Here is a 20285-nt window from a genome sequence, read left to right as displayed (position 1 = left end):
CTTTAGCTGTTTTCAAAAAAAAACTGGTAAATGTGCAATTTCATGTATCATTAGAGCTAGAGATGGACGAATTATCTCATGCACCAACAGTTGTGAAAAATAAACAGAAAGGTAGTTAAAATTAAGAATTTTCATAGAAGGGAACTAATTAAAACGTTATGACATGTTGACTGACGTTCCTTATTTTCCCCACTTGCCAGAAGAGATAAGAACAGCATGAGGAGGGAGAACAAGAGCAGCGTGTCTGAGTTCCTCCTCCTGGGGTTCCCCATCCAGCCAGAGCAGCAGGGAGTGTTCTTCACCCTGTTCCTGGGCATGTACCTGACTACGGTGCTGGGGAACCTGCTCATCATCCTGCTCATCAGGCTGGACTCCCGCCTCCACACCCCTATGTACTTCTTCCTCAGCCAGTTGGCCCTCTCTGATATTTCCCTTTCATCTATTATAGTTCCAAAGATGCTCATGAACATGCAGACTCAGCAACAATCCATTCACTATGTGGGATGCATTTCTCAGATGTATTTTTTCATACTTTTTGCTTGTCTTGACAACGTCCTTCTTGCAGTGATGGCATATGACAGATACGTGGCCATCTGTCAGCCACTCCACTACACCACTGTCATGAGGCAGGAACTGTGTATCTCATTAATAGCTGGATCCTGGTTCTTCTCTTGCATTCATGCCCTATTGCACACCCTGCTCTTGGTCCAATTATCCTTCTGTGCTGATAATACCATCCCCCACTTCTTCTGCGACATCACTGTGCTCCTGAAGATGAGCTGCTCAGACATCTCTCTCAATGAGCTGGTCATCTTTACTGAAGGAGGAGTTATTTTCATCCTGCCCTTGAGTAGTATCTTGGGCTCATATGTCCACATAGGGACAACTGTCCTGAGGATCCCCTCTACCAAGGGACTCTTTAAAGCCTTTTCTACCTGTGGCTCCCATCTTTTTGTGGTGTCTTTATATTATGGGACACTTGCAGGTGTTTACTTTTTCTCCACATCATGGGACTTCAGTGACAAAGATATAATTGCTTCAGTCATGTATACAGTAGTTACCCCTATGCTGAACCCCTTTATCTATAGCCTGAGGAACAAAGATATAAAACAGGCCCTAGAAATCTTTGTCAAGAGGGCTAACTTTTAAGTGACAATCACTAAATCTGGTTACTGCAGTCATGCAATGGAGATGTATCTCCTCAAACTATAGTATGATTGGCAACTCTATGTAACTTAAAACAAATATACATTCTGCTCATAGTGTTGTTAATATGTCCACCATGTCAAGTTTGTTACTTGGTTTGTTAAATATCCCTTATCCTTAATTTTTTCCTCCTTGTTCATCATCTCTTATATGTGCAAAATCTTATGTGAAACATTCTGCACAATTGTAATTGTGGATTTATTTTTCCCCTTTTAGATATGCCCAGTTATTGCTTGTGTATTTTATAAGCTGCCATTGAAGACATGCAGATTTAACATCATGATCTGCTTCTGTGTACTGGTTCTTTAATGCAGTGGTGTGCTGAAGCTGGCTTGCATTGGCTTCAAGCTGAATGTGAACATCTCTTTCAACTCCACATTTAATGACATCACTTTGGTAGATTGAAATCAGCCATACTGGAAATAATTACACTATGGTAATTGTCAAATGCTACAAAGCAAGGCTCCTCTGATTTTTATTCATTTAACATCACACTACTGCATTTATAAATAGGAGATATTTCTCTTTATCTCTAGCAGCAGCTTCTGGCTTAACATCTCATCTACTTCTTCTGATTTTTAGTATAGATGTGTCAGCTTTCTTTTGGTTAGCATTTACATGGTATATTTTTTTCTTGTTATGTTCAGTTAGCCATCATATAGTACATCATTAGTTTTTTTTTTACATCATTAGTTTTTGATATAGTGTTCAACACTTCATTAGTTGTGTATAATACCCAGTGCTCATCACAACATGAACCCTCCTTAATACCCTCACCTGGCTACTTATGTGGTATTTCTTTTCCATCAATTTCCTTTAAACTGTTCTATGTCCTTATATCTATGAGACATTCCTTGTTAGCACTGTGAAGTTAGGTTTCATTTCATTTCATTTCATTTTTTCAGTGTTCCAAGATTCATTGTTTATGCACCACACCCAGTGCTCCATGCAATACATGCCCTCCTTAATACCCACCACCAGACTCACCTAATGCCACACCCCTCCCCTCCAAAACCTTCAGTTTGTTTCTCAGACTCCACAGTAGATCATGGTTCATTTCCCCCTCCGATTTCCTCCAATTCACTTTTCCTTTCCTTCTCCTAATGTCCTCCATGTTATTCCTTATGATCCACAAGTAAGTGAAACCATATGATAATTGACTTTCTCTGCTTGACTTATTGTACTCAGCATAATCTCCTCTAGTCCCGTCCATGTTGATACAAAAGTTGGGTATTCATCCTTTCTGATGGAGGCATAATATTCCATTGAATATATGGACCATATCTTTTTTATCCAGTCATCTGTTGAAGGGCATCTTGGCTCATCTTGGCAATTGTGGCCATTGCGACTATGAACATTGGGGTACATATGGCCCTTCTTTTCACTACATCTGTATCTTTGGGGTAAATACCCAGTAGTGCAATTGCAGGGTCATAGGGAAGTTCTATTTTTAGTTTCTTAAGGAATCTCCACACTGTTTCCCAAAGTGGTTGCACCAACTTGCATTCCCATCAGCAGTATAAGAGGCTTCCCCTTTTTCCACATCCTCCCCAACACTTGTTGTTTCTTGTCTTGTCAATTTTGGCCATTCTAACTGGTGTAAGGTGGTATCTCAATGTGGTTTTGATTTGAATTTCTTTGATGGCTAATGATGATGAACATATTTCCACGTGTCTGTCAGCTATTTGTATGTCTTCTTTGGAGAAGTGTCTGTTGAAGTCTTCTGCCCACTTTTTGACTTGACTATCTGTTTTGTGTGTGTTGAATTTGAGGGGTTCTTTATAGATCCTGGATATCAGCCCTTTGTCTGTAGTATCATTTGTGAATATATTCTCCCATTCTGTGGGTTGCCTCTTTGTTTTCTTGACTGTTTCCTTTGTTTTGCAGAAGCTTTTGATCTTGATAAAGTCCCAAAAGTTCATTTTCTTTTATTTCCTTTGCCTTTGGAGACATGTTTTGAAAGAGGTTGCTGTGGCTGATGTTGAAAAGGTTACTCTTTATGTTCTCCTCTAGAATTTTGATAAATTCCTGCCTCACATTGAGGTCTTTTATCCACTTAGAGTTTATCTTTGTGTATGCTGTAAGAGAATGGTCAAGTTTCATTCTTCTATACATAGCTGTCTAATTTTCCCAGCACGATTTATTGAAGAGATGTCTTTTTTTCCACTGGATACTTTTTCCTGCTTTGTTGAAGATTATTTGACCATCAAGTTGAGGGTCCATATCTGGGCTCTCTACTCTGTTCCACTGGTCTATGTGTCTGTTTTTGTGCCAGTACAATGCTGTCTTGATGATCACAGCTTTGTAGTAAAACTTGAAATCAGGCAACGTGATGCCCCCAGTTTTGTTTTTCTTTTTCAACAATTCCTTAACAATTTGGTTTTTTTTCTGGTTCCATATGAATTTTTTTTCCCAATTTATTTATTTTCAGAAAAACAGTATTCATTATTTTTTCACCACACCCAGTGCTCCATGCAAGCTGTGCCCTCTATAATACCCACCACCTGGTACCCCAACCTCCCACCCCCCCGTCACTTCAAACCCCTCAGACTGTTTTTCAGAGTCCATAGTCTCTCATGGTTCACCTCCCCTTCCAATTTACCCAAATTCCCTACTACTCTCTAACGCCCCTTGTCCTCCATGCTATTGGTTATGCTCCACAAATGAGTGAAACCATATGATAATTGACTCTCTCTGCTTGACTGATTTCACTCAGCATAATCTCTTCCAGTCCCATCCATGTTGCTACAAAAGTTGGATATTCGTCCTTTCTGATGGAGGCATAATACTCCATAGTGTATATGGACCACATCTTCCTTATCCATTCATCCGTTGAAGGGCATCTTGGTTCTTTCCATAGTTTTAGGATTGTTTGTTCCAGCACTTTGAAAAATGCTGGTGGAATTTTGATTGGGATGACATTGAAAGTATAGATTGCTCTGGGGAGTATAGACATTTTAACAAAGTTTATTATTCCAATCCATGAGCATGGAATGCTTTTCCTCTGATCCATGAGCATGGAATACTTTTCCATCTTTTTGTATCTTCTTCAATTTCTTTCATGAGTGTTCTGTAGTTCCTCGAGTAGGATACAACAGTACATTAAAAAGTTTATCTGCCATGACCAGGTGGGATTTATCTCTGTGATGCAAGGGTAGTTCAACATTCGCAAATCAATCAGTGTGATAGAACAAATCAATAAGAGAAGAGAAAAGAACCACATGGCCCTCTCAATTGATGCAGAAAAAGCATTTGATGAAATACAGTATCTGCTCCTGATTAAAACTCTTCAACACATAGGGATAGAGGGAACATTCCTCGCCTTCATAAAATCTATCTATGAAAAACCCACAGCAAATATCATCCTCAATGGGGAAAAGCTGACAGCCTTCCCTTTGAGATCAGGAACACGACAAGGATGCCCACACTCACCACCATTGTTCAACATAGTATTAGAAGTCCTAGGAACAGCAATTAGACAACAAAGAGAAATAAAAGTCATCCAAATTGGCAAAGAAGTCAAACTATCTCTCTTTGCAGATGACATGATTCTTTATATGGAAAACCCAAAAGACTCCACCCCCAAACTACTAGAACTCATACAGCAGTTTAGTAACATGGCAGGATACAAAGTCAATATGCAGAAATCAGTGGCTTTCTTATACACTAACAATGAAAATACAGAAAGGGAAATTAGAGATTCGATTCCATTTACTATAGCACCAAGAATCATAAGATACCTGGGAATAAAACTAACCAAAGAGGTAAAGGATCTGTACTTGAGGAACTACAGAACACTCATGAAAGAAACTGAAGAAGACACAAAAGGATGGAAGACCATTCCATGCTCTTGGATCGGAAGAATAAACATTGTTAAAATGTCTATACTGCCTAGAGCAATCTATACTTTTAATGCCATTCTGATCAAAATTCCACCGGCATTCTAAGAGTTTAAGAGAATGGTCGAGATTCATTCTTCTACATATAGCTGTCCAGTTTTCCCAGCACCATTTATTGAAGAGACTGTCTTTTTTCCACTGTATATTTTTTCCTGTTTTGTCAAAGATTATTTGACCATAGAGTTGAGGGTCCATATCTGGGCTCTCTACTCTGTTCTTCTGGTCTATGTGTCTGTTTTTATGCCAGTGCCATGCTGTCTTGGTGATCACAGCTTTGTAGTAAAGCTTGAAATCAGGTAACGTGATGCCCCCCATTTTATTTTTGTTTTTCAATATTTCCTTAGCGATTTGGGGTCTCTTCTGACTCCATGCAAATTTTTGGATTATTTGCTCCAGCCCTTTGAAGAATACCAGTGGAATTTTGATAGGAATGGCATTAAAAGGACCCTGGGATCAGGACCCGAGTGGAATGCAGACACTTAACCAACTGAGCCACGCAGGTGCCCCTCAACATAATAAAATTTATATATAAGCCCACAACTAGTATCATACTTAACAGTGAAAAGCTGAAAGATTTTCTTTTAAGACCAGTAACAAGAGAGGAATGCCCATTCTTGCCACTGCTATTTAACATAGTACTGGAATATCTAGTCAGAGCAATTAGAGGTGGTGTTTATAACTACAGAGGTGTGTTAGGTAACTGAAAGGAGAACAAAGTCGGAGGTATTTCACGCCCTGATTTAAAAACTTACGGTAAAGCTACAATCATCAAGAAAGTGTAGCATTGGCATAATGATAGACATATAGAACAAATACAGAATTGAGGGGCCAGAAATAAACCTCACAAGGAACAAACCTTACTTTCGTGATCAACTGGTTTTTGACATAGGTGTGAATGCAGTTCAAGGCAATTCAGTGGGGGAGGGACAATCTTTTCAACAAACGGTGCTAGAGAAATCAGATATCCTAATGCAAAACCTTCAACTTAGACCTTTACTTCATACTATATATTAAGTTAACTAAAAAATGGGCCATATACCAAAATATTAAGAGCTATAAGGCATTTTATTTATTTATTTATTTTTAATTTATTAAATTTATTTATTTTTGAGAGAGAAAATGAGGGAGAAAGAGAGCAGGAGAAGGGGGAGTATCAGAGGGAGAAGCAGACTCTCCATTGAGCAGGGAGCCTGTGATGCAGGACTCGATCCTGGGACTCTAGGATCATGACATGAGCTGAAGGCAGAGGCTTAACCCACTGAACCACCCACGTGCCCCTTTTTTGTCTCCAAAGGCAAAGGAAACAAAAGCGACTTCATTAAGATCAAAAGCTTCTGCAAAACAAAGGAAACAGTCAAGAAAACAAAGAGGCAACCCACAGAATGGGAGAAGATATTTGCAAATGTCAGTACAGACAAAGGGCTGATATCCAAGATCTATAAAGAACTCCTCAAACACAACACACACAAAACAGATAATCATATATTAAAAAAAAAGGCCAGGTGGTGGGTATTATGGAGGGCATGTATTACATGGAGCACTGGGTGTGGTGCATAAACAATGAATTCTGTTGCACTGAAAATAAATAAATAAATAAATAAAATGGGCAGAGACATGAACAGACACTTCTCAAATGAAGACATACAAATGGCTAACAGGCACATGAAAAATGTTCATCATCACTAGGAGAAAGTATTTGAAAATTATATGTATTTTTAAAAGGGTCTAGTCTCCACTTGGAATAGATAGAAAACTTCATACACAAATATCCTATGATCTAGTGCGTGTGCTGTCAAGGCAGGGAGAAGAGCAGTGCACACACAGAGAGACTTGCTATCAGATAACAGGTTGTGAGTAAATAAAGAGTTCACATAGCTTCCATGCTTTACTGGGTACCAGACAACTCTAGGCCAACTTCTCCCCTACCTTTTCCTCAAACTCACCCTTCTGTTTGATCCTGGCATCCTGGTACTGTTTGCACTCGGAAACCAGGTCATTCATGCTGCTCTTGGCCTTGGTGAGCTCCATTTCATCCATGCCCTTGCCTGTGTACCAGTGCAGGAAAGCCTTGCACTTGAACATGGCCATGAACTTCTCTGAAACATGCCCTTGAACAGCTCCTGGATGGTGCTTCTGCTGCCCATGAAGGTTGCAGACATTTTTGGCTCCTGGTGCTGAATGTCACAGACCTCTATTTTCACATTTTTGGGATTCATATTCATTCTGTTGCATATGGATATCCTATTTCTCAACACCATTTACTGAAGACTATCCTTTACTCATTGTGTATACACTTGGTTCCCTTGTCAAGGCTTAGTTGATGGCCTATGCATGGTTTTATCTCTGGGCTTTGTATTCTGTTCCATGGTCTATATGTTTTCATGCCAATAACATATTGTGTTGATTACTATAGGTGTGTATTCTAGTTTGAAGTCAAAAGTGTGATGCCTCAGGGCACCTGGGTGGTTCATTCAGTTAACTGTCTGCCTTCAGCTCAGGTCATGATCTCGGTCCTGAGATAAAGCCCCCTCTTGGGCTCCCTACTGACAGGGAGCCTGCTTCTCCCCCTCCTCTCTGCTCGTGCTCTTTCTTTCTGTCTCTCTCTCAAATAAATAAGTAAATAAATAAAAATCTTTTTTAGAAAAGGTGTGATGCCTCTAACTTTGTTCAATTTTTTCAAGATTACTTTGGCTTTTGTGGATCTGTGGTTCTCTAAGAATGGAAAGAATGGTGGTAGTGTATGCGCTCTAATACATTTGGGGGGTGGAATCAGTGGTGTGGGAGTCTATAAGGGCAGTACTACTCTGTCTGGGCCTTTCTATGATGTATGGAGAGACAGAATCCATTGCTGTATTCTTCAAGTCAAGGGTGCTCATGGCCTCTCCATCTTCTCATGACCAGGCAGAGGGGAGGCTAATATGTCACTGACATTAGGGACACTTTTCTCCTGGGACTCTTGTGGTTCACCCACTTTTGGTCCCTGCACAGGATCCATCTCAAGAGGGAGGCAAGAAATTGGGCAATTATTTCTGTTGGCTTCTTCTCTAAAGAAGCTTGGGGTTGTGTTCCCCTGGGTCTTTGTCTTATTGGTAAATGTGAATCTTCCTGCTCATTGTTCTAGTGCTTGTGAACAGGCATGAAAGGTGCTAAAGACCCTCAGCCCAGGGAGGCATAAGAGAGAAGTATTCAGGCAGCAGCCTGGACCAGCAAGAATTGGCATAGTTTGGAACAAGGTGGGGAAACATCACTAGACCTAGATATGTGCATTTGAGGACTAGGAGACAATGTATTTACGTTGCTTGTGTTTTTAGAGGCTGACTTCCACACTGACTCTATGATGCTATTAGCCACATGTGGCCATAAAATTAAAATTAACTGAAATTAATTGAAATCAAAATGTTGTTCCTCAGTTGCAGTAGCTCTATTTCAAGTCCTCAGTAGTCACAGGGGGCTAGTGCTGCTATAGTGGACAACATAGATATAGAGCATTTCCATTACTGTAGACCATCCTATTGAATAGTGCTGATAATAGATCATGGAAAGCTGGAAATCTCCTGGCAATGCATATATGTGTGCTTGTGTGTGCTTGTGTGGGTGTGTATATGTTGTTTCTTTTTAGGTTAATTGTATGTTGTGTTAGACTACAAGTGATTCTTATTGTGTGTAGTGAGGTTCTGTGTGTTGTATGTGTGTGGTTTGTGAGTTGCCTGGATGACTGGATGTGGTGTTTGCATGATTTTTTAAACATTTCTAGTGAGGTGCAATTGTTAGAAAAACTACAAAATTAACATACACAATTTAATGAGTTTGGACATATGCATATATATTTGAAGCTATCACCACGATCAAGTAACAGACATATCCATCACCTCCAAAAATTTCCTTGAATCCCTGTTTTTTCTGGATTAAAAAAACTTAAAACAAGATCTACTTTTTAAATGAATTTTTAAGTGCATAATAAAGTACTGTGGACTACAGGCACCATGCCATAGAGCAGGCCTCTAGAACTAATTCATTCAGGTACTGAAACTTGATATCATTTGAAAAACAGCTATACCTTTTCCCCTCCTCCCCTTAGTAACTACTATTTATTCTGTTTCTATGAGTTTGACTCTTTTAGATACCTCATAAAAGTGAAATCATAGAGTATTTGTCCTTATGGAACTGGCTTATTTCACTTAGCATAATGTCCTCTGGGTTCGTCCATGTTATCACAAATGGAAGGATTTCCTTCTTTTCTAAGGTGGAATAATATGCCATTGTGTGTTTATACCACATTTTCTTTACCCGCTCTTCCGTTGATGGACATTTGGGTTGTTTCCATAACTTCACTATTGTGAATAGTACTGCAATGAGCATGGACGTGCTTTTGAAATTGCTTTCAGATCTTGATTTCAATCCTTTCTAAAGGTATATACCTAGGAGTGGGATGCAAGATCATGTGGTAGTTCTATTTTCAATGTTTTGGGGAAACACCATACTGTCTTCCATGGCAGCTGACCATTTTACATCCCCACCAACAGCATTAGCACGGTCGCCAAACTGGAAAGAACCAAGAAGCCCTTCAACGGACGAATGGATAAGGAAAATGTGGTCCATATACATTATGGAGTATTATGCCTCCATCAGAAAGGGTGAATACCCAACTTTTGTACATGGACGGGACTGGAAGAGATTATGCTGAGTGAAATAAGTCAAGCAGAGAGAGTCAATTATCATATGGTTTCACTTATTTGTGGAGCATAACAAATAGCATGGAGGACATGGGGAGTTAGAGAGGAGAAGGGAGTTGGGGTAAATTGGAAGGGGAGGTGAATCATGAGAGACTATGGACTCTGAAAAACAATCTGAGGGGTTTGAAGTGGCGGGGGGGGTGGGAGGTTGGGGTACCAGGTGATAGGTATTAGAGAGGCCACGGATTGCATGGAGCACTGGGTGTGGTGAAAAAATAATGAATACTGTTAGGCTGAAAATAAATTAATTAATTAAAAAAAAGAAGAAGGGTTCCTTCTGTTTTTTTTTTAAGTTTTGTGTGACAAAATGTTTCATTTTAAAAATGAAAATAAGAAAAAAAAATGAATATAAGTTCTATACTTTCAACTGGAGATGAGTATAGGTCAGAGAGGGCCAAAGCACAGCACCTTGGGTTTGTTTCTGTGTTACTCTACGTGTCTGTTTTGTGTGTGTGATGTGTATGCACTTGACCTGGGGAAATGGCTCTACAGCCTGACTCCTCTCTTGTCTCAGCTCTAGACACAACGGGAACCTCCAAGGAAAGTCCTCTTTAGGCAAAGTTGATGGAAATTTGTCCATGTGGTTTGAAGGCTACTGTGAAATTCTCCCCCCCCAAATTTCTTCATTGCCCTTCAGTGATTTCCATATTTCTACTTTGGGTAGCATGGTGTAGTTAATACTGGAACCTTGTCTAGTTACTCAGATGACTATGAATTCTGGTATAGCTCCTTAGGCCAATGACATCCATAATATATTGTTCTCTGGGGCCACATCATTGGGCAGATTCTCATGTCACTCACATTGCATGTATACTCAGAACTTAGCCATTATGAAGTGCAGGCATGAAGGGGAGAGAAAGAATGGCAGATATGAAGGAAGTTATTTATTGGCAAATTTGTTAAAAATGTGGTGAATTAAGTGCTGTGGATGTTCTAATTACCAGGGATCATGGTCTGTGCCTTCACTATTTCCCTGGATATGGGAAAGATCACAGAAGTAAAGACATGTTATCAGGAAGCTGGTTGATCTTACCTGATGGCCTATATATACCTCTGTTTTCTTTAATTCCTGACCTATGATCTTGGTCATTCATGCTGCCAAAACAGTGAGTTTATTTAATTATTTAATTATTTATTGTTGTTGTTTTATTTAAATTCAATTAGCAAAGGTATAGTGCATCATTAGTTTGTTTGTTTTTTTTAATAAATTACATGGCCTTTTTACACATTTAAATTGAGGACTTTTGAGCATTTATTAATTTTTTTCTTCTGTTTATCTTACATTTCTTTTTTAAAAATTTTTAATTTTTATTTTTATTTCTTTTTTAAAATTTTTTAATTTATTTTCAGCATAACAGTATTCATTGTTTTTGTACCACACCCAGTGCTCCATGCAATCCGTGCCTTCTATAATACCCACCTTTTCAGTATAACAGAATTCATTGTTTTTGCACTACACCCAGTGCTCCATGCAATGCATGCCCTCCATAATACCCACCACCTGGCTCCCCCAACCTCCCACCCCCCACCCTTTTTGATATAATATTCAATGATTCATTAGTTGAATATAACACTCAGTACTCATCACATCATGTGCCCTATTTAGTCACCTTCCTTTTGAATGTGCCCTTTACTCATTTATTTTTTAAAGAATTTTTTTTGGAGTACTGAGGTGACTCAGTCATTTAAGCAACTGCCTTTGGCTCCGGTCATGATTCCAGTGTCCTGGGATCCAGTTCTGCATCAGCTTCCCTGCTCAGCAGGAAGCTGGCTTCTCCCTTTCCCTTTGCCTGCCACTCCCACTGCTTGTGTTCTCTTTTTCTTTGTGTCAAATAAATAAAAGAAGATATACAAATGGCTAAGAGACACATGAAAAAATATTCATCATAATTAGCCACCAGCGAAATTAAAATCTAAGCCACATTGAGATACCACCTTACAGCAGTTAGAATGGTAAAAACTGACAAAGCAAGAAACAACAAATGTTGGAGAGGATGTGGGGAAAGGTGAACCATCTTCTACAGTTGGTGGGAATGCAAGCTGTTACAGCCACTTTGAAAAACAGTGTGGAGGTTCCTTAAAAAATTAAAACTTGATCTACCCTATGACTCAGCAATTGCACTACTGGGTATTTACCCTGAAGATACAGATGTAGTGAAAAGAAGGGCCATATGCACCCAATGTTCATTGCAGTAAAGGCCACAGTAGCCAAACTGTGGAAAGAGCCAAGATACCCTTTAATGGATGAATGGATAAAGATGTGGTCCATATATACAATGGAATATTACTCAGACATCAGAAAGGATGAATACTCAACATTTGCATCAACATGGATGGGACTGGAGGAGATTATGCTGAGTGAAATAAGTCAAGCAGAGAAAGTTAATTATCATATGGTTTCACTTGTTTGTGGAACATAAGGAATAGCATGGAGGATGTTAGGAGAAGGAAGGGAAAAATGAAGGGGGTGGGGAATCAAAGGGGGAGATGAACCATGAGAAACTACGGACTCTGGGAAACAAACGGAGGGTTTTAGAGGGGAGGAGGTGGGGGAATGGGTTAGCCTGGTGATGGGTTTTAATGAGGGCAAGTATTGCATGGAGCACTGGGTGTTATTATGCAAACAATGAATCATAAAGCGCTACATCAAAAACTAACGATGCACTGTATGGTGACTAACATAACACAATTTAAAAAAGCAAGAATAAAATTTTTAAAATTTTATTAGGATTTTTAAGAAGACTTGTTTATTTATTTTGGAGAGACAGGTGCAGGGGGTAGAGAATACAAGCTGGGAGAAAGACAGAGGGAGAGGGAGAGAGGGAATCCCAAGCATACTCCTTGCTGAGCTCAGAGCCTGATGCAGGGCTCCATCCCAGGACCCTGAGATCATGACTTGAGCTGAAACCAAGAGTCAGATGCTTAACTGAGTGTGCCACCCAGATGCTCCAAAAGATTTTATTTTTAAGTGATGTCTATACCCAGCATAGGGTTTGACTGAGATCAAGAGAGGCATGTTCCACCAACGGAGCCAGCCAGATACCCCTAGAGTCAATAATTTATTAATTAGTATTTATATATCTTCTAACTTAAAACATTTTTATTGTGGTGAAATATATAACATAAAAATTGCCATTTAAATCATTTTTAATTATATAGTTCTGTGCCATTAAGTACATTCACACCATCGCCACCATCTACTTCCAGAACTTTTATTATTTTCCCAATCTGAAACTGTATACATTGAACAATAACTTCTCATTTCCCTTCCCTGGGAAGGGAACTGCTGGTCACTGCCATTCTACTTTTTGTCTCTATGAATTTGACTATTCTAGGATCTCATGTGTGTGGAGTCATACAGTATTTATAATTTGGTAACTGGCTTATTTTACTCAGCATGTCTTCAAGGTTCATCCACATTGAGGCATGTGCCAGGACTTCCTTCTTTCCATTCCATTGTGTGTATATACCACATTATGTTTATCCATTCATTTGTCAATAGACACAGGTTGTTTCCATCTTTTGGTTGTTATGAATAATGCTGCTTTGAACATGGGTGTTAAAATATCTGTTTAAGAACTGATTTCAATTATTTTGGATATATACCCAGAAGTGGAACTTCTGGGTTATATGGTAATTCTATTTTTAATTTTTTTGAGGAACTGCCATAATGTTTTTCATTGTGACTGCACCATTTTACATTCCCACCAGCAAGTGTTCCAATTTCTTCACATCCTCATCAACACTTGTTTTCTTCCTTCCTTCCCACTTTCCCTTCCCTTCTCTTTCCTTTCCTTTCCTCTCCTTTTCTTTTTCGTTCTTTTTTTTTGATAATAGTTATCCTAATGGTGTGAAGTGAGTTTATGTATTGAAGACTTATTTTGTACATGTAACATTTCTTTAATCTTCTCAGTGCTGTAAGTAGCAAGCATGCATATGTGTGAGGGAAAGACAGACAGATGGACCGGGTGAGCAGCAATCAGGAGAAGCAAGAACAAGACACAAGCTCATAAGCAGTCTGGCTGCAGAGCCAGGTTCTTCATCAGGGCTGTGAGGCTGCTCACTGGAATGTGGACTCCCCAGAGGAAGGGACTGTGTCTTATCTATGACTCTCCCTGGTGTCTACCACAGTGTCTCTATGTGTGTAAAAAAACAACAGCAAAAAAGAATGATCTGCTTATACCCACTGAAGAGTTTGATGTTGCATTCTTTCCCCAAGTGATTATGTCAGGATACAGACAAATCTCATTGTATCCCTCCCTCCAGACTGGATGAGTGTGAGGCGATACTTGTCTGAACGCTGACAGTCACTTGGAGAAATGTGACCACACAGTAATTGCTATGCTTAGTATTTCTAAGTGCCTGACATTTCCCATTTCTTTTTATTCCCCCAGGGGAGAAAAGCAGCATGAATAGGGAGAACCAGAGCAGCGTGTCCGAGTTCCTCCTCCTGGGACTCCCCATCCGGCCAGAGCAGCAGGGAGTGTTCTTTGCCCTGTTCCTGGGCATGTACCTGACCACGGTGCTGGGGAACCTGCTCATCATCCTGCTCATCAGGCTGGACTCTCACCTCCACACTCCCATGTACTTCTTCCTCAGCAACTTGGCTTTCACTGACGTCTGTTTCTCATCTGTCACTGTCCCAAAGATGCTGAGAAATATGCAGACTCAGCACTTGTCCATTTCCTATCCAGGATGTATTTCACAGATGTATTTTTATCTACTCTTTGGTTGTGTTGATAATATCCTTCTTGCAGTGATGGCATATGACAGGTATGTGGCCATTTGTCACCCTCTACACTATACCACCATCATGAAGGAGGACCTGTGTGTGCAGCTGGTGGCCAGCTCCTGGATTCTCTCCTGTGGCAGTGCCCTCTTGCACACCCTGCTCCTGACTCAGGTGTCTTTCTGTGCTGACAACATCATTCCCCACTTTTTCTGTAGCCTCCGCATCCTACTCAAGTTGTCCTGCTCCAACACCTCTCTTAATGAGCTGGCCATATTTACTGCAGGGGCTGTGGTTGTCATTTTTCCATTGAGTGGTATCTTGGTCTCTTATGGCCACATTGGGGCCTCTATTCTGAAGGTCCCCTCTACCAAAGGTATCTGCAAAGCCTTGTCCACCTGTGGCTCCCACCTCTCTGTGGTATCTCTATTCTATGGAACAATTATGGCACTGTACTTTTCCACCTCATCAGGTAGCTCTAATGACAAAGACATGATTGCCTCACTGATGTATACAGTGGTCACTCCCATGTTGAATCCCTTCATCTACAGCCTAAGGAACAAAGACATGAAATTGGCTCTGGGGATTCTTTTCAGAAACAAAATACTTTTCACCTAGTGAGAATCACCTAATTGTGTTATTTCACCCACTGACCTTGTCAGAGATCTTGAAAAATTGTGTGTTGACTCTCCATGTCTCCTATATCCTCCCAACTGCCCTTTAAATTAGCAGTTATGTTATAGGACCCAACCCATTTCAGTTTCGTCATGTTTAGCTTTTAATTATAACCCACAGTTTTTTTCTATTGAAGTAAATGAAATATAAATCAGCTCCTTATTTCCTGTTTCTTGTCTATTATTTTCCAAAACTACAAATACTCAGTAAAGTTTCTAATGTTTAGTTTTGGAAAGCCCAGAAGGCCTACCTTCTTAATGCAGTAGCTAGAATAAAGTGTTTTTGATGGTTTGCTAAAACTTAAATAAACTTACATTTGATTTTGCCTATGAAAAGAAATTAATAGGGGAGCCAAGTGGAGTCCATCAAGTTACCTCATTTCTCCATTCTAGGAAGATTTTAATTTTCCACTGTAAGTTGGATTTTTGTGGAGAGAATAGCCACTATCTGCCTGATTCGTTTTAATTTGGGAAAATGAGTGTTGTCTTGTTCCTAAACTGAAAGCTTCCACTTCTAAGAAGGAAAAAGATAAATACATGAATTCATAACTCATGCTCACAAAATTATTTACCATGACTACTATAAGCTAGGTAATTTTCTAAGCTCTGTGCTTGCAATTTAAAAAAGGAGAAGACCCCCAAGTTTATCCCCATGTAGTCATGGGGATGATTAACTTTTTTAAAAGATGATTTATTGTTTTTCAGATTGTTTTTCAGAGTCCATAGTCTCTCATGGTTCACCTCCCCTTCCAATTTACCCAAATTCCCTACTCCTCTCTAATGCCCCTTGTCCTCCATGCTATTTGTTATGCTCCACAAATCTGAAAAACAATCTGAGGGGTTTGAAGTGGCGGGGTGGGGGTGGGGGTGGGGGGGTGGGGTGGGAGGTTGGGGTACCAGGTGGTGGGTATTATGGAGGGCACGGCTTGCATGGAGCACTGGGTGTGGTGAAAAAATAATGAATAATGTTTTTCTGAAAATAAATAAATTAAAAAAAAAAGATGATTTATTTAATTTTTTGAGAGAGAGGAGAGAGAAAGAGCGTGTGAGTAGGGGGGAGGGGCAATGTGAGAGGGAGAGGAACAATCAGACTCCCTGCTGAGCAGGGAGCCCTAGGCAGGGCTCAATCCTAATACCCTGAAATCATGATCTGAAGGCAGGCACTTAAACTGACTGAGTCACCCAGGTGCCCCACATTCTGGCATTCCTGACCCCACTCCTCACGCTCCTTTTTTTCATAGCAGTTTTCTTTCTTTCTTTCTTTCTTTCTTTCTTTCTTTCTTTCTTTCTCTCTTTCTTTTCTTTTTTTTTGGTTGCTGATGTCACCGCTCTGTCTCCAGAGCATATATCAGGGTCTTCCTTTTTTAAGAGCCTTAATGATTTATTTGTTAAGCGATTGAGTGAATGAGTAAATGAAGTCATTCAGCAGTTACCAATTACCTATTGTGTGCTGTGGCTGATCTCTAGTGATACAAGGACATTGACAATAAACCCTAACATTTATTAAGCTTCCACAATGTGCTCTTTTAACTATCCCTCAAACTCACACAAAAAGTACTATTATTATTTCCACTTTGAAGAACCTTTTGGTAATTTGCTCAGGTATGCCCTATTAGTAAGAAAAAGAGCCCAGAATCTTTTTTTTTCCCCCTGAATACATAGACTCAACCCCCCTACTCTTGAACGAGGGACAGACCTTACCCTGGACAGACCCTACCCTACAGAACCTCACAGAGCGGTGGGGAGACCTGTACGTTTTAAGAGCCTTTGTGCTCTAATAGAGGCCTCTGTAGGTGCTGTGGAGCCTGCAGAAGCCTGCTGAGATCCCACTACTGCCTGGGCCATGTACTACTGTCCAGAGAATCTGAACTCATGAGGCACAGGCCATGGGCAACTGAGGAAGCTTGTGCCTCCCATCTGGAGACCTGCTCTGCCACAAATATCACTGACATTATGGACACTTTCTCCTGTGACTTCACTTGTATGTATCTCAGCCCCCTGGAACCTATACGTGCTCCTTCCCAAGGGGCCAGGAGGAAGTTGAACAATTAGTCCAAGATGATGGCTTCTCTAGTCAGGAAGTTGGGCCTGTTTCCTCGGGGTTCCTTTGTTTTCTTTTCTTCTTTCTTTCTTTCTTTTTCTTTTTTTAACTTTCTGATGTATAAAAGGAGATCTTCTTGCACACCGTTTTGAGGCTGGTAAACAGATACGAATGTCTGTAAAAGTCCGTGGGCCACCAAGGTTTGCTGTTTTTCCTTGGATCCTGGGTCTTTTGGACAGAAAGTAAGGATTCAGGTAATAGTACAAAGCAGATCAGAATAGATCAGAAGGGGCATAGATCAGAAGGGGCCCTGAAATCTCCACAGTTCTCTGTGTGTGTGTTGTATGACTTCATGTGTGTATAACTGACTTTCACATGAATGTCTTCACCTAGGATATATATAAGTCAGAGAATGCTGGAAATTTACTCTTAGCCACATGAATGCCTATTTTATTTGCATTTATGTTACTTGTATGTAAGACCTTGTATATTGCTTATAATTTGAATATATGTGACTGCCTGTGACTACAATGGGTGGGCTATTGGGTGCTTGATAGTCCTGTGTGTGCAGTTGTTCATACATGTAAGGGTGTATTTTGTTTGTGAATTTTGCATAGATGTGTATGGAGCTGACTCATGAAAGACTCCGCATATAGACACCCCCCCCCCCAGCCATTGATTAACTAACTGCTTCTTGGCTTTTCTGTAATCGCTGGCCCTTCCCCTGTTAGACCCCTCCCCCAGTTAATTGTTTAACCACTCCCTTGCCTTTCTGTAACCACTTGGCTTTTAGGGGGTGATACTGGTCTCCTGTTTCAACAGGATACCTTATGCGCATAGTCACATAGGCAAGGGGGTCGCCTAGGTACGTGGGCCTAGTCACGTAGGCAGGATGTTTCTCTGCTGAGTAATAAGGCCCAACTCCCCCTCCTCACTCCCCCTCCCCACCTTTCTCTTCGTGCGCCGGGGTCCTTCAAAGCCAATCTACAAACACCGAGTATGCCTTACCTTCAAACCAGCCAATAAGAACCTTGTAACTATGTTTCTGCTTCTGTACGTATGCTTTTGCTTCCCCAAACCCCATAAAAAGGCCCTGAACAAAGGGCTGGCGCGCGAGTCTTCCTAAGACTTGATCGCCCGCAGGTACCTGTGTCAACTCAATAAACCTCGTGCTGTTTGCATCTGATCAGTGGACTCGGCTTGGTTTTTGGGTCCGGGGGTCTCCTCCTGAGAAGGGGTCCATTCCGGGGTGCTTGGAGCCCCGGGGGGATCTTTCATTTGGGGGCTCGTCCGGGATATGAGACCCCCCACCCAAGGACCACCGACCCACTGTCAGGAGGTAAGCTGGCCAGCACTTTATTCGTTGTGTCTGTTCGTTGCGTCTGTGGCTGCGTCTGAACCTGTTACTTATGAATTTGCGCATGCGTTTGGTTTGGGGTTCGATCGGATCCATTTGTATTTGGCGGGGGCCAGAAGGAGCTGACGGGCTCGGACTTCTCCCTCGCAGCCCTGGAAGACGTTCCAGAGGCGTTTGTAGTCCCGCCGGGCGGGACATTTGAGTATTTGCGCATGCGTTTGGTTTGGGGTTCGATCGGATCCATTTGTATTTGGCGGGGGCCAGAAGGAGCTGACGGGCTCGGACTTCTCCCTCGCAGCCCTGGAAGACGTTCCAGAGGCGTTTGTAGTCCTCCCGGGCGGGACATTTGAGTCCTTCGGGACATTTGGGCCCCGGTGCAGCGGGGCATTTGGAGCTCAGCCTGTATCAGAGAGATACATGGCCTTGGTTGGAGAGGGGGAATCCGGACCCCCGGGATCTCCGCTTGAGTTTTTGCTTTCGGTTTTGTACCGAAATCGCGCAGCGTCCTTCTTGTTAACTGTTTTGTGTGTCTTACTTATTGTCCTTGGTGTTTTCTTTGACTCTAAAATGGGGCAAACACTTACCACCCCCTTAAGTCTCACTTTAGGTCACTGGAGAGATTCTGAGTTTCTCCTAATAGATGTGGGGGTTTCTCCCTCACTCACTTCCCATGTTAATGGCTATAACTGGAACCAACTGGGGTTGGTCTAACTCGAGACAGAGACCATAAGGAATATTCCCAAGCAGCTGCCGAAACTCTCTTTGTTTCGGGGAAGTTTCCCTATGTTCTCTGGCCCGACTTGGACTGCTTAACCCCTCCCCCCTTGCTGGTGGGAAAGCATGGCATCTGCTCCTCTGTTGGGGCTTATGAGCTCCAAAACCGGGAATCCTTTCTCTGCCTCCTGGCAGCACTTTGTTTTCCTCTGTTTCCCCCTTATCATGTTTCTGCACCAACGTGCGTGCAGCCTGCATGACTAGCCTCTAGATCATGCACCATGGCTCCTCTCTCCACTGTCAAGGAGCAAAAAGAGCACCCCCTGGACCTAAAACCCCCCACTCCAGATCTTCCCATGCATGTCTCAGGTAAACATTCAAAGTGGAGTGGGCCCAGGTGGAATGTAAATCACTATTGGAACTAAGTTAAGTTTGTTGGTTTAATTAAGATAAGACCTGTCTTTTAAGTTAACAGTAGTAAATATGAAACTTGGAAGTTTACTGAAGGTCAAATAAGCTTGTGTTACTTGTTAAAATATGTTAGCAAAGAGATGACTAAACTGATGGTTAATTGTCTGTCTCAAAGTTCTAATGGGTAATTGCTGAAGTAGCTTTCAAAGTCTTTGGTAACCTGAAAGTTTTAAAGTTTTGCTTGGGTGACAAATGGAATTAAATTGTGGACATCTAGGTCTTAAAGGATAAAATGCTAAGTCGTTAATTACTGGATATAGGTTTATGCTTTTGACTTCTTACTGCAAAGAAACTAAGAGTATTTAAATCTGTTGGTAAACGTGTTTTGCACTTAACTGTTTCATAAATTTGACATCTGAAGAATTCTGTTGTAACAGTTCACAGTTGGTTAATACTTAGTCTTAACTAGAGATTAAGGGGTTTCTAAGACTATCAAATTCTGCTTAGTGTAACTAAAACTG

The 20285-nt window shown here is 41.0% G+C and overlaps 1 protein-coding gene across 1 annotated transcript; it reads left to right on the top strand.

Annotated features, from left to right (window-relative positions):
• Window positions 1-216: 216 nt before the first annotated feature.
• Window positions 217-15185, top strand: LOC122917282 (olfactory receptor 1J4-like). Its single transcript, XM_044264967.1, has 2 exons — window positions 217-705; window positions 14238-15185. The coding sequence occupies exons 1-2, from the start codon at window positions 217-219 to the stop codon at window positions 15183-15185; spliced, it is 1437 nt and encodes a 478-aa protein (XP_044120902.1).
• Window positions 15186-20285: the final 5100 nt, after the last annotated feature.

The sequence above is a fragment of the Neovison vison genome, chromosome 9 (assembly GCF_020171115.1).
Source record: "Neovison vison isolate M4711 chromosome 9, ASM_NN_V1, whole genome shotgun sequence".
Lineage (NCBI taxonomy): Eukaryota > Metazoa > Chordata > Mammalia > Carnivora > Mustelidae > Neogale > Neogale vison.
Note: the sequence above shows the minus strand (reverse complement) of the source record. Positions and strands in the feature narration are given on the sequence as shown.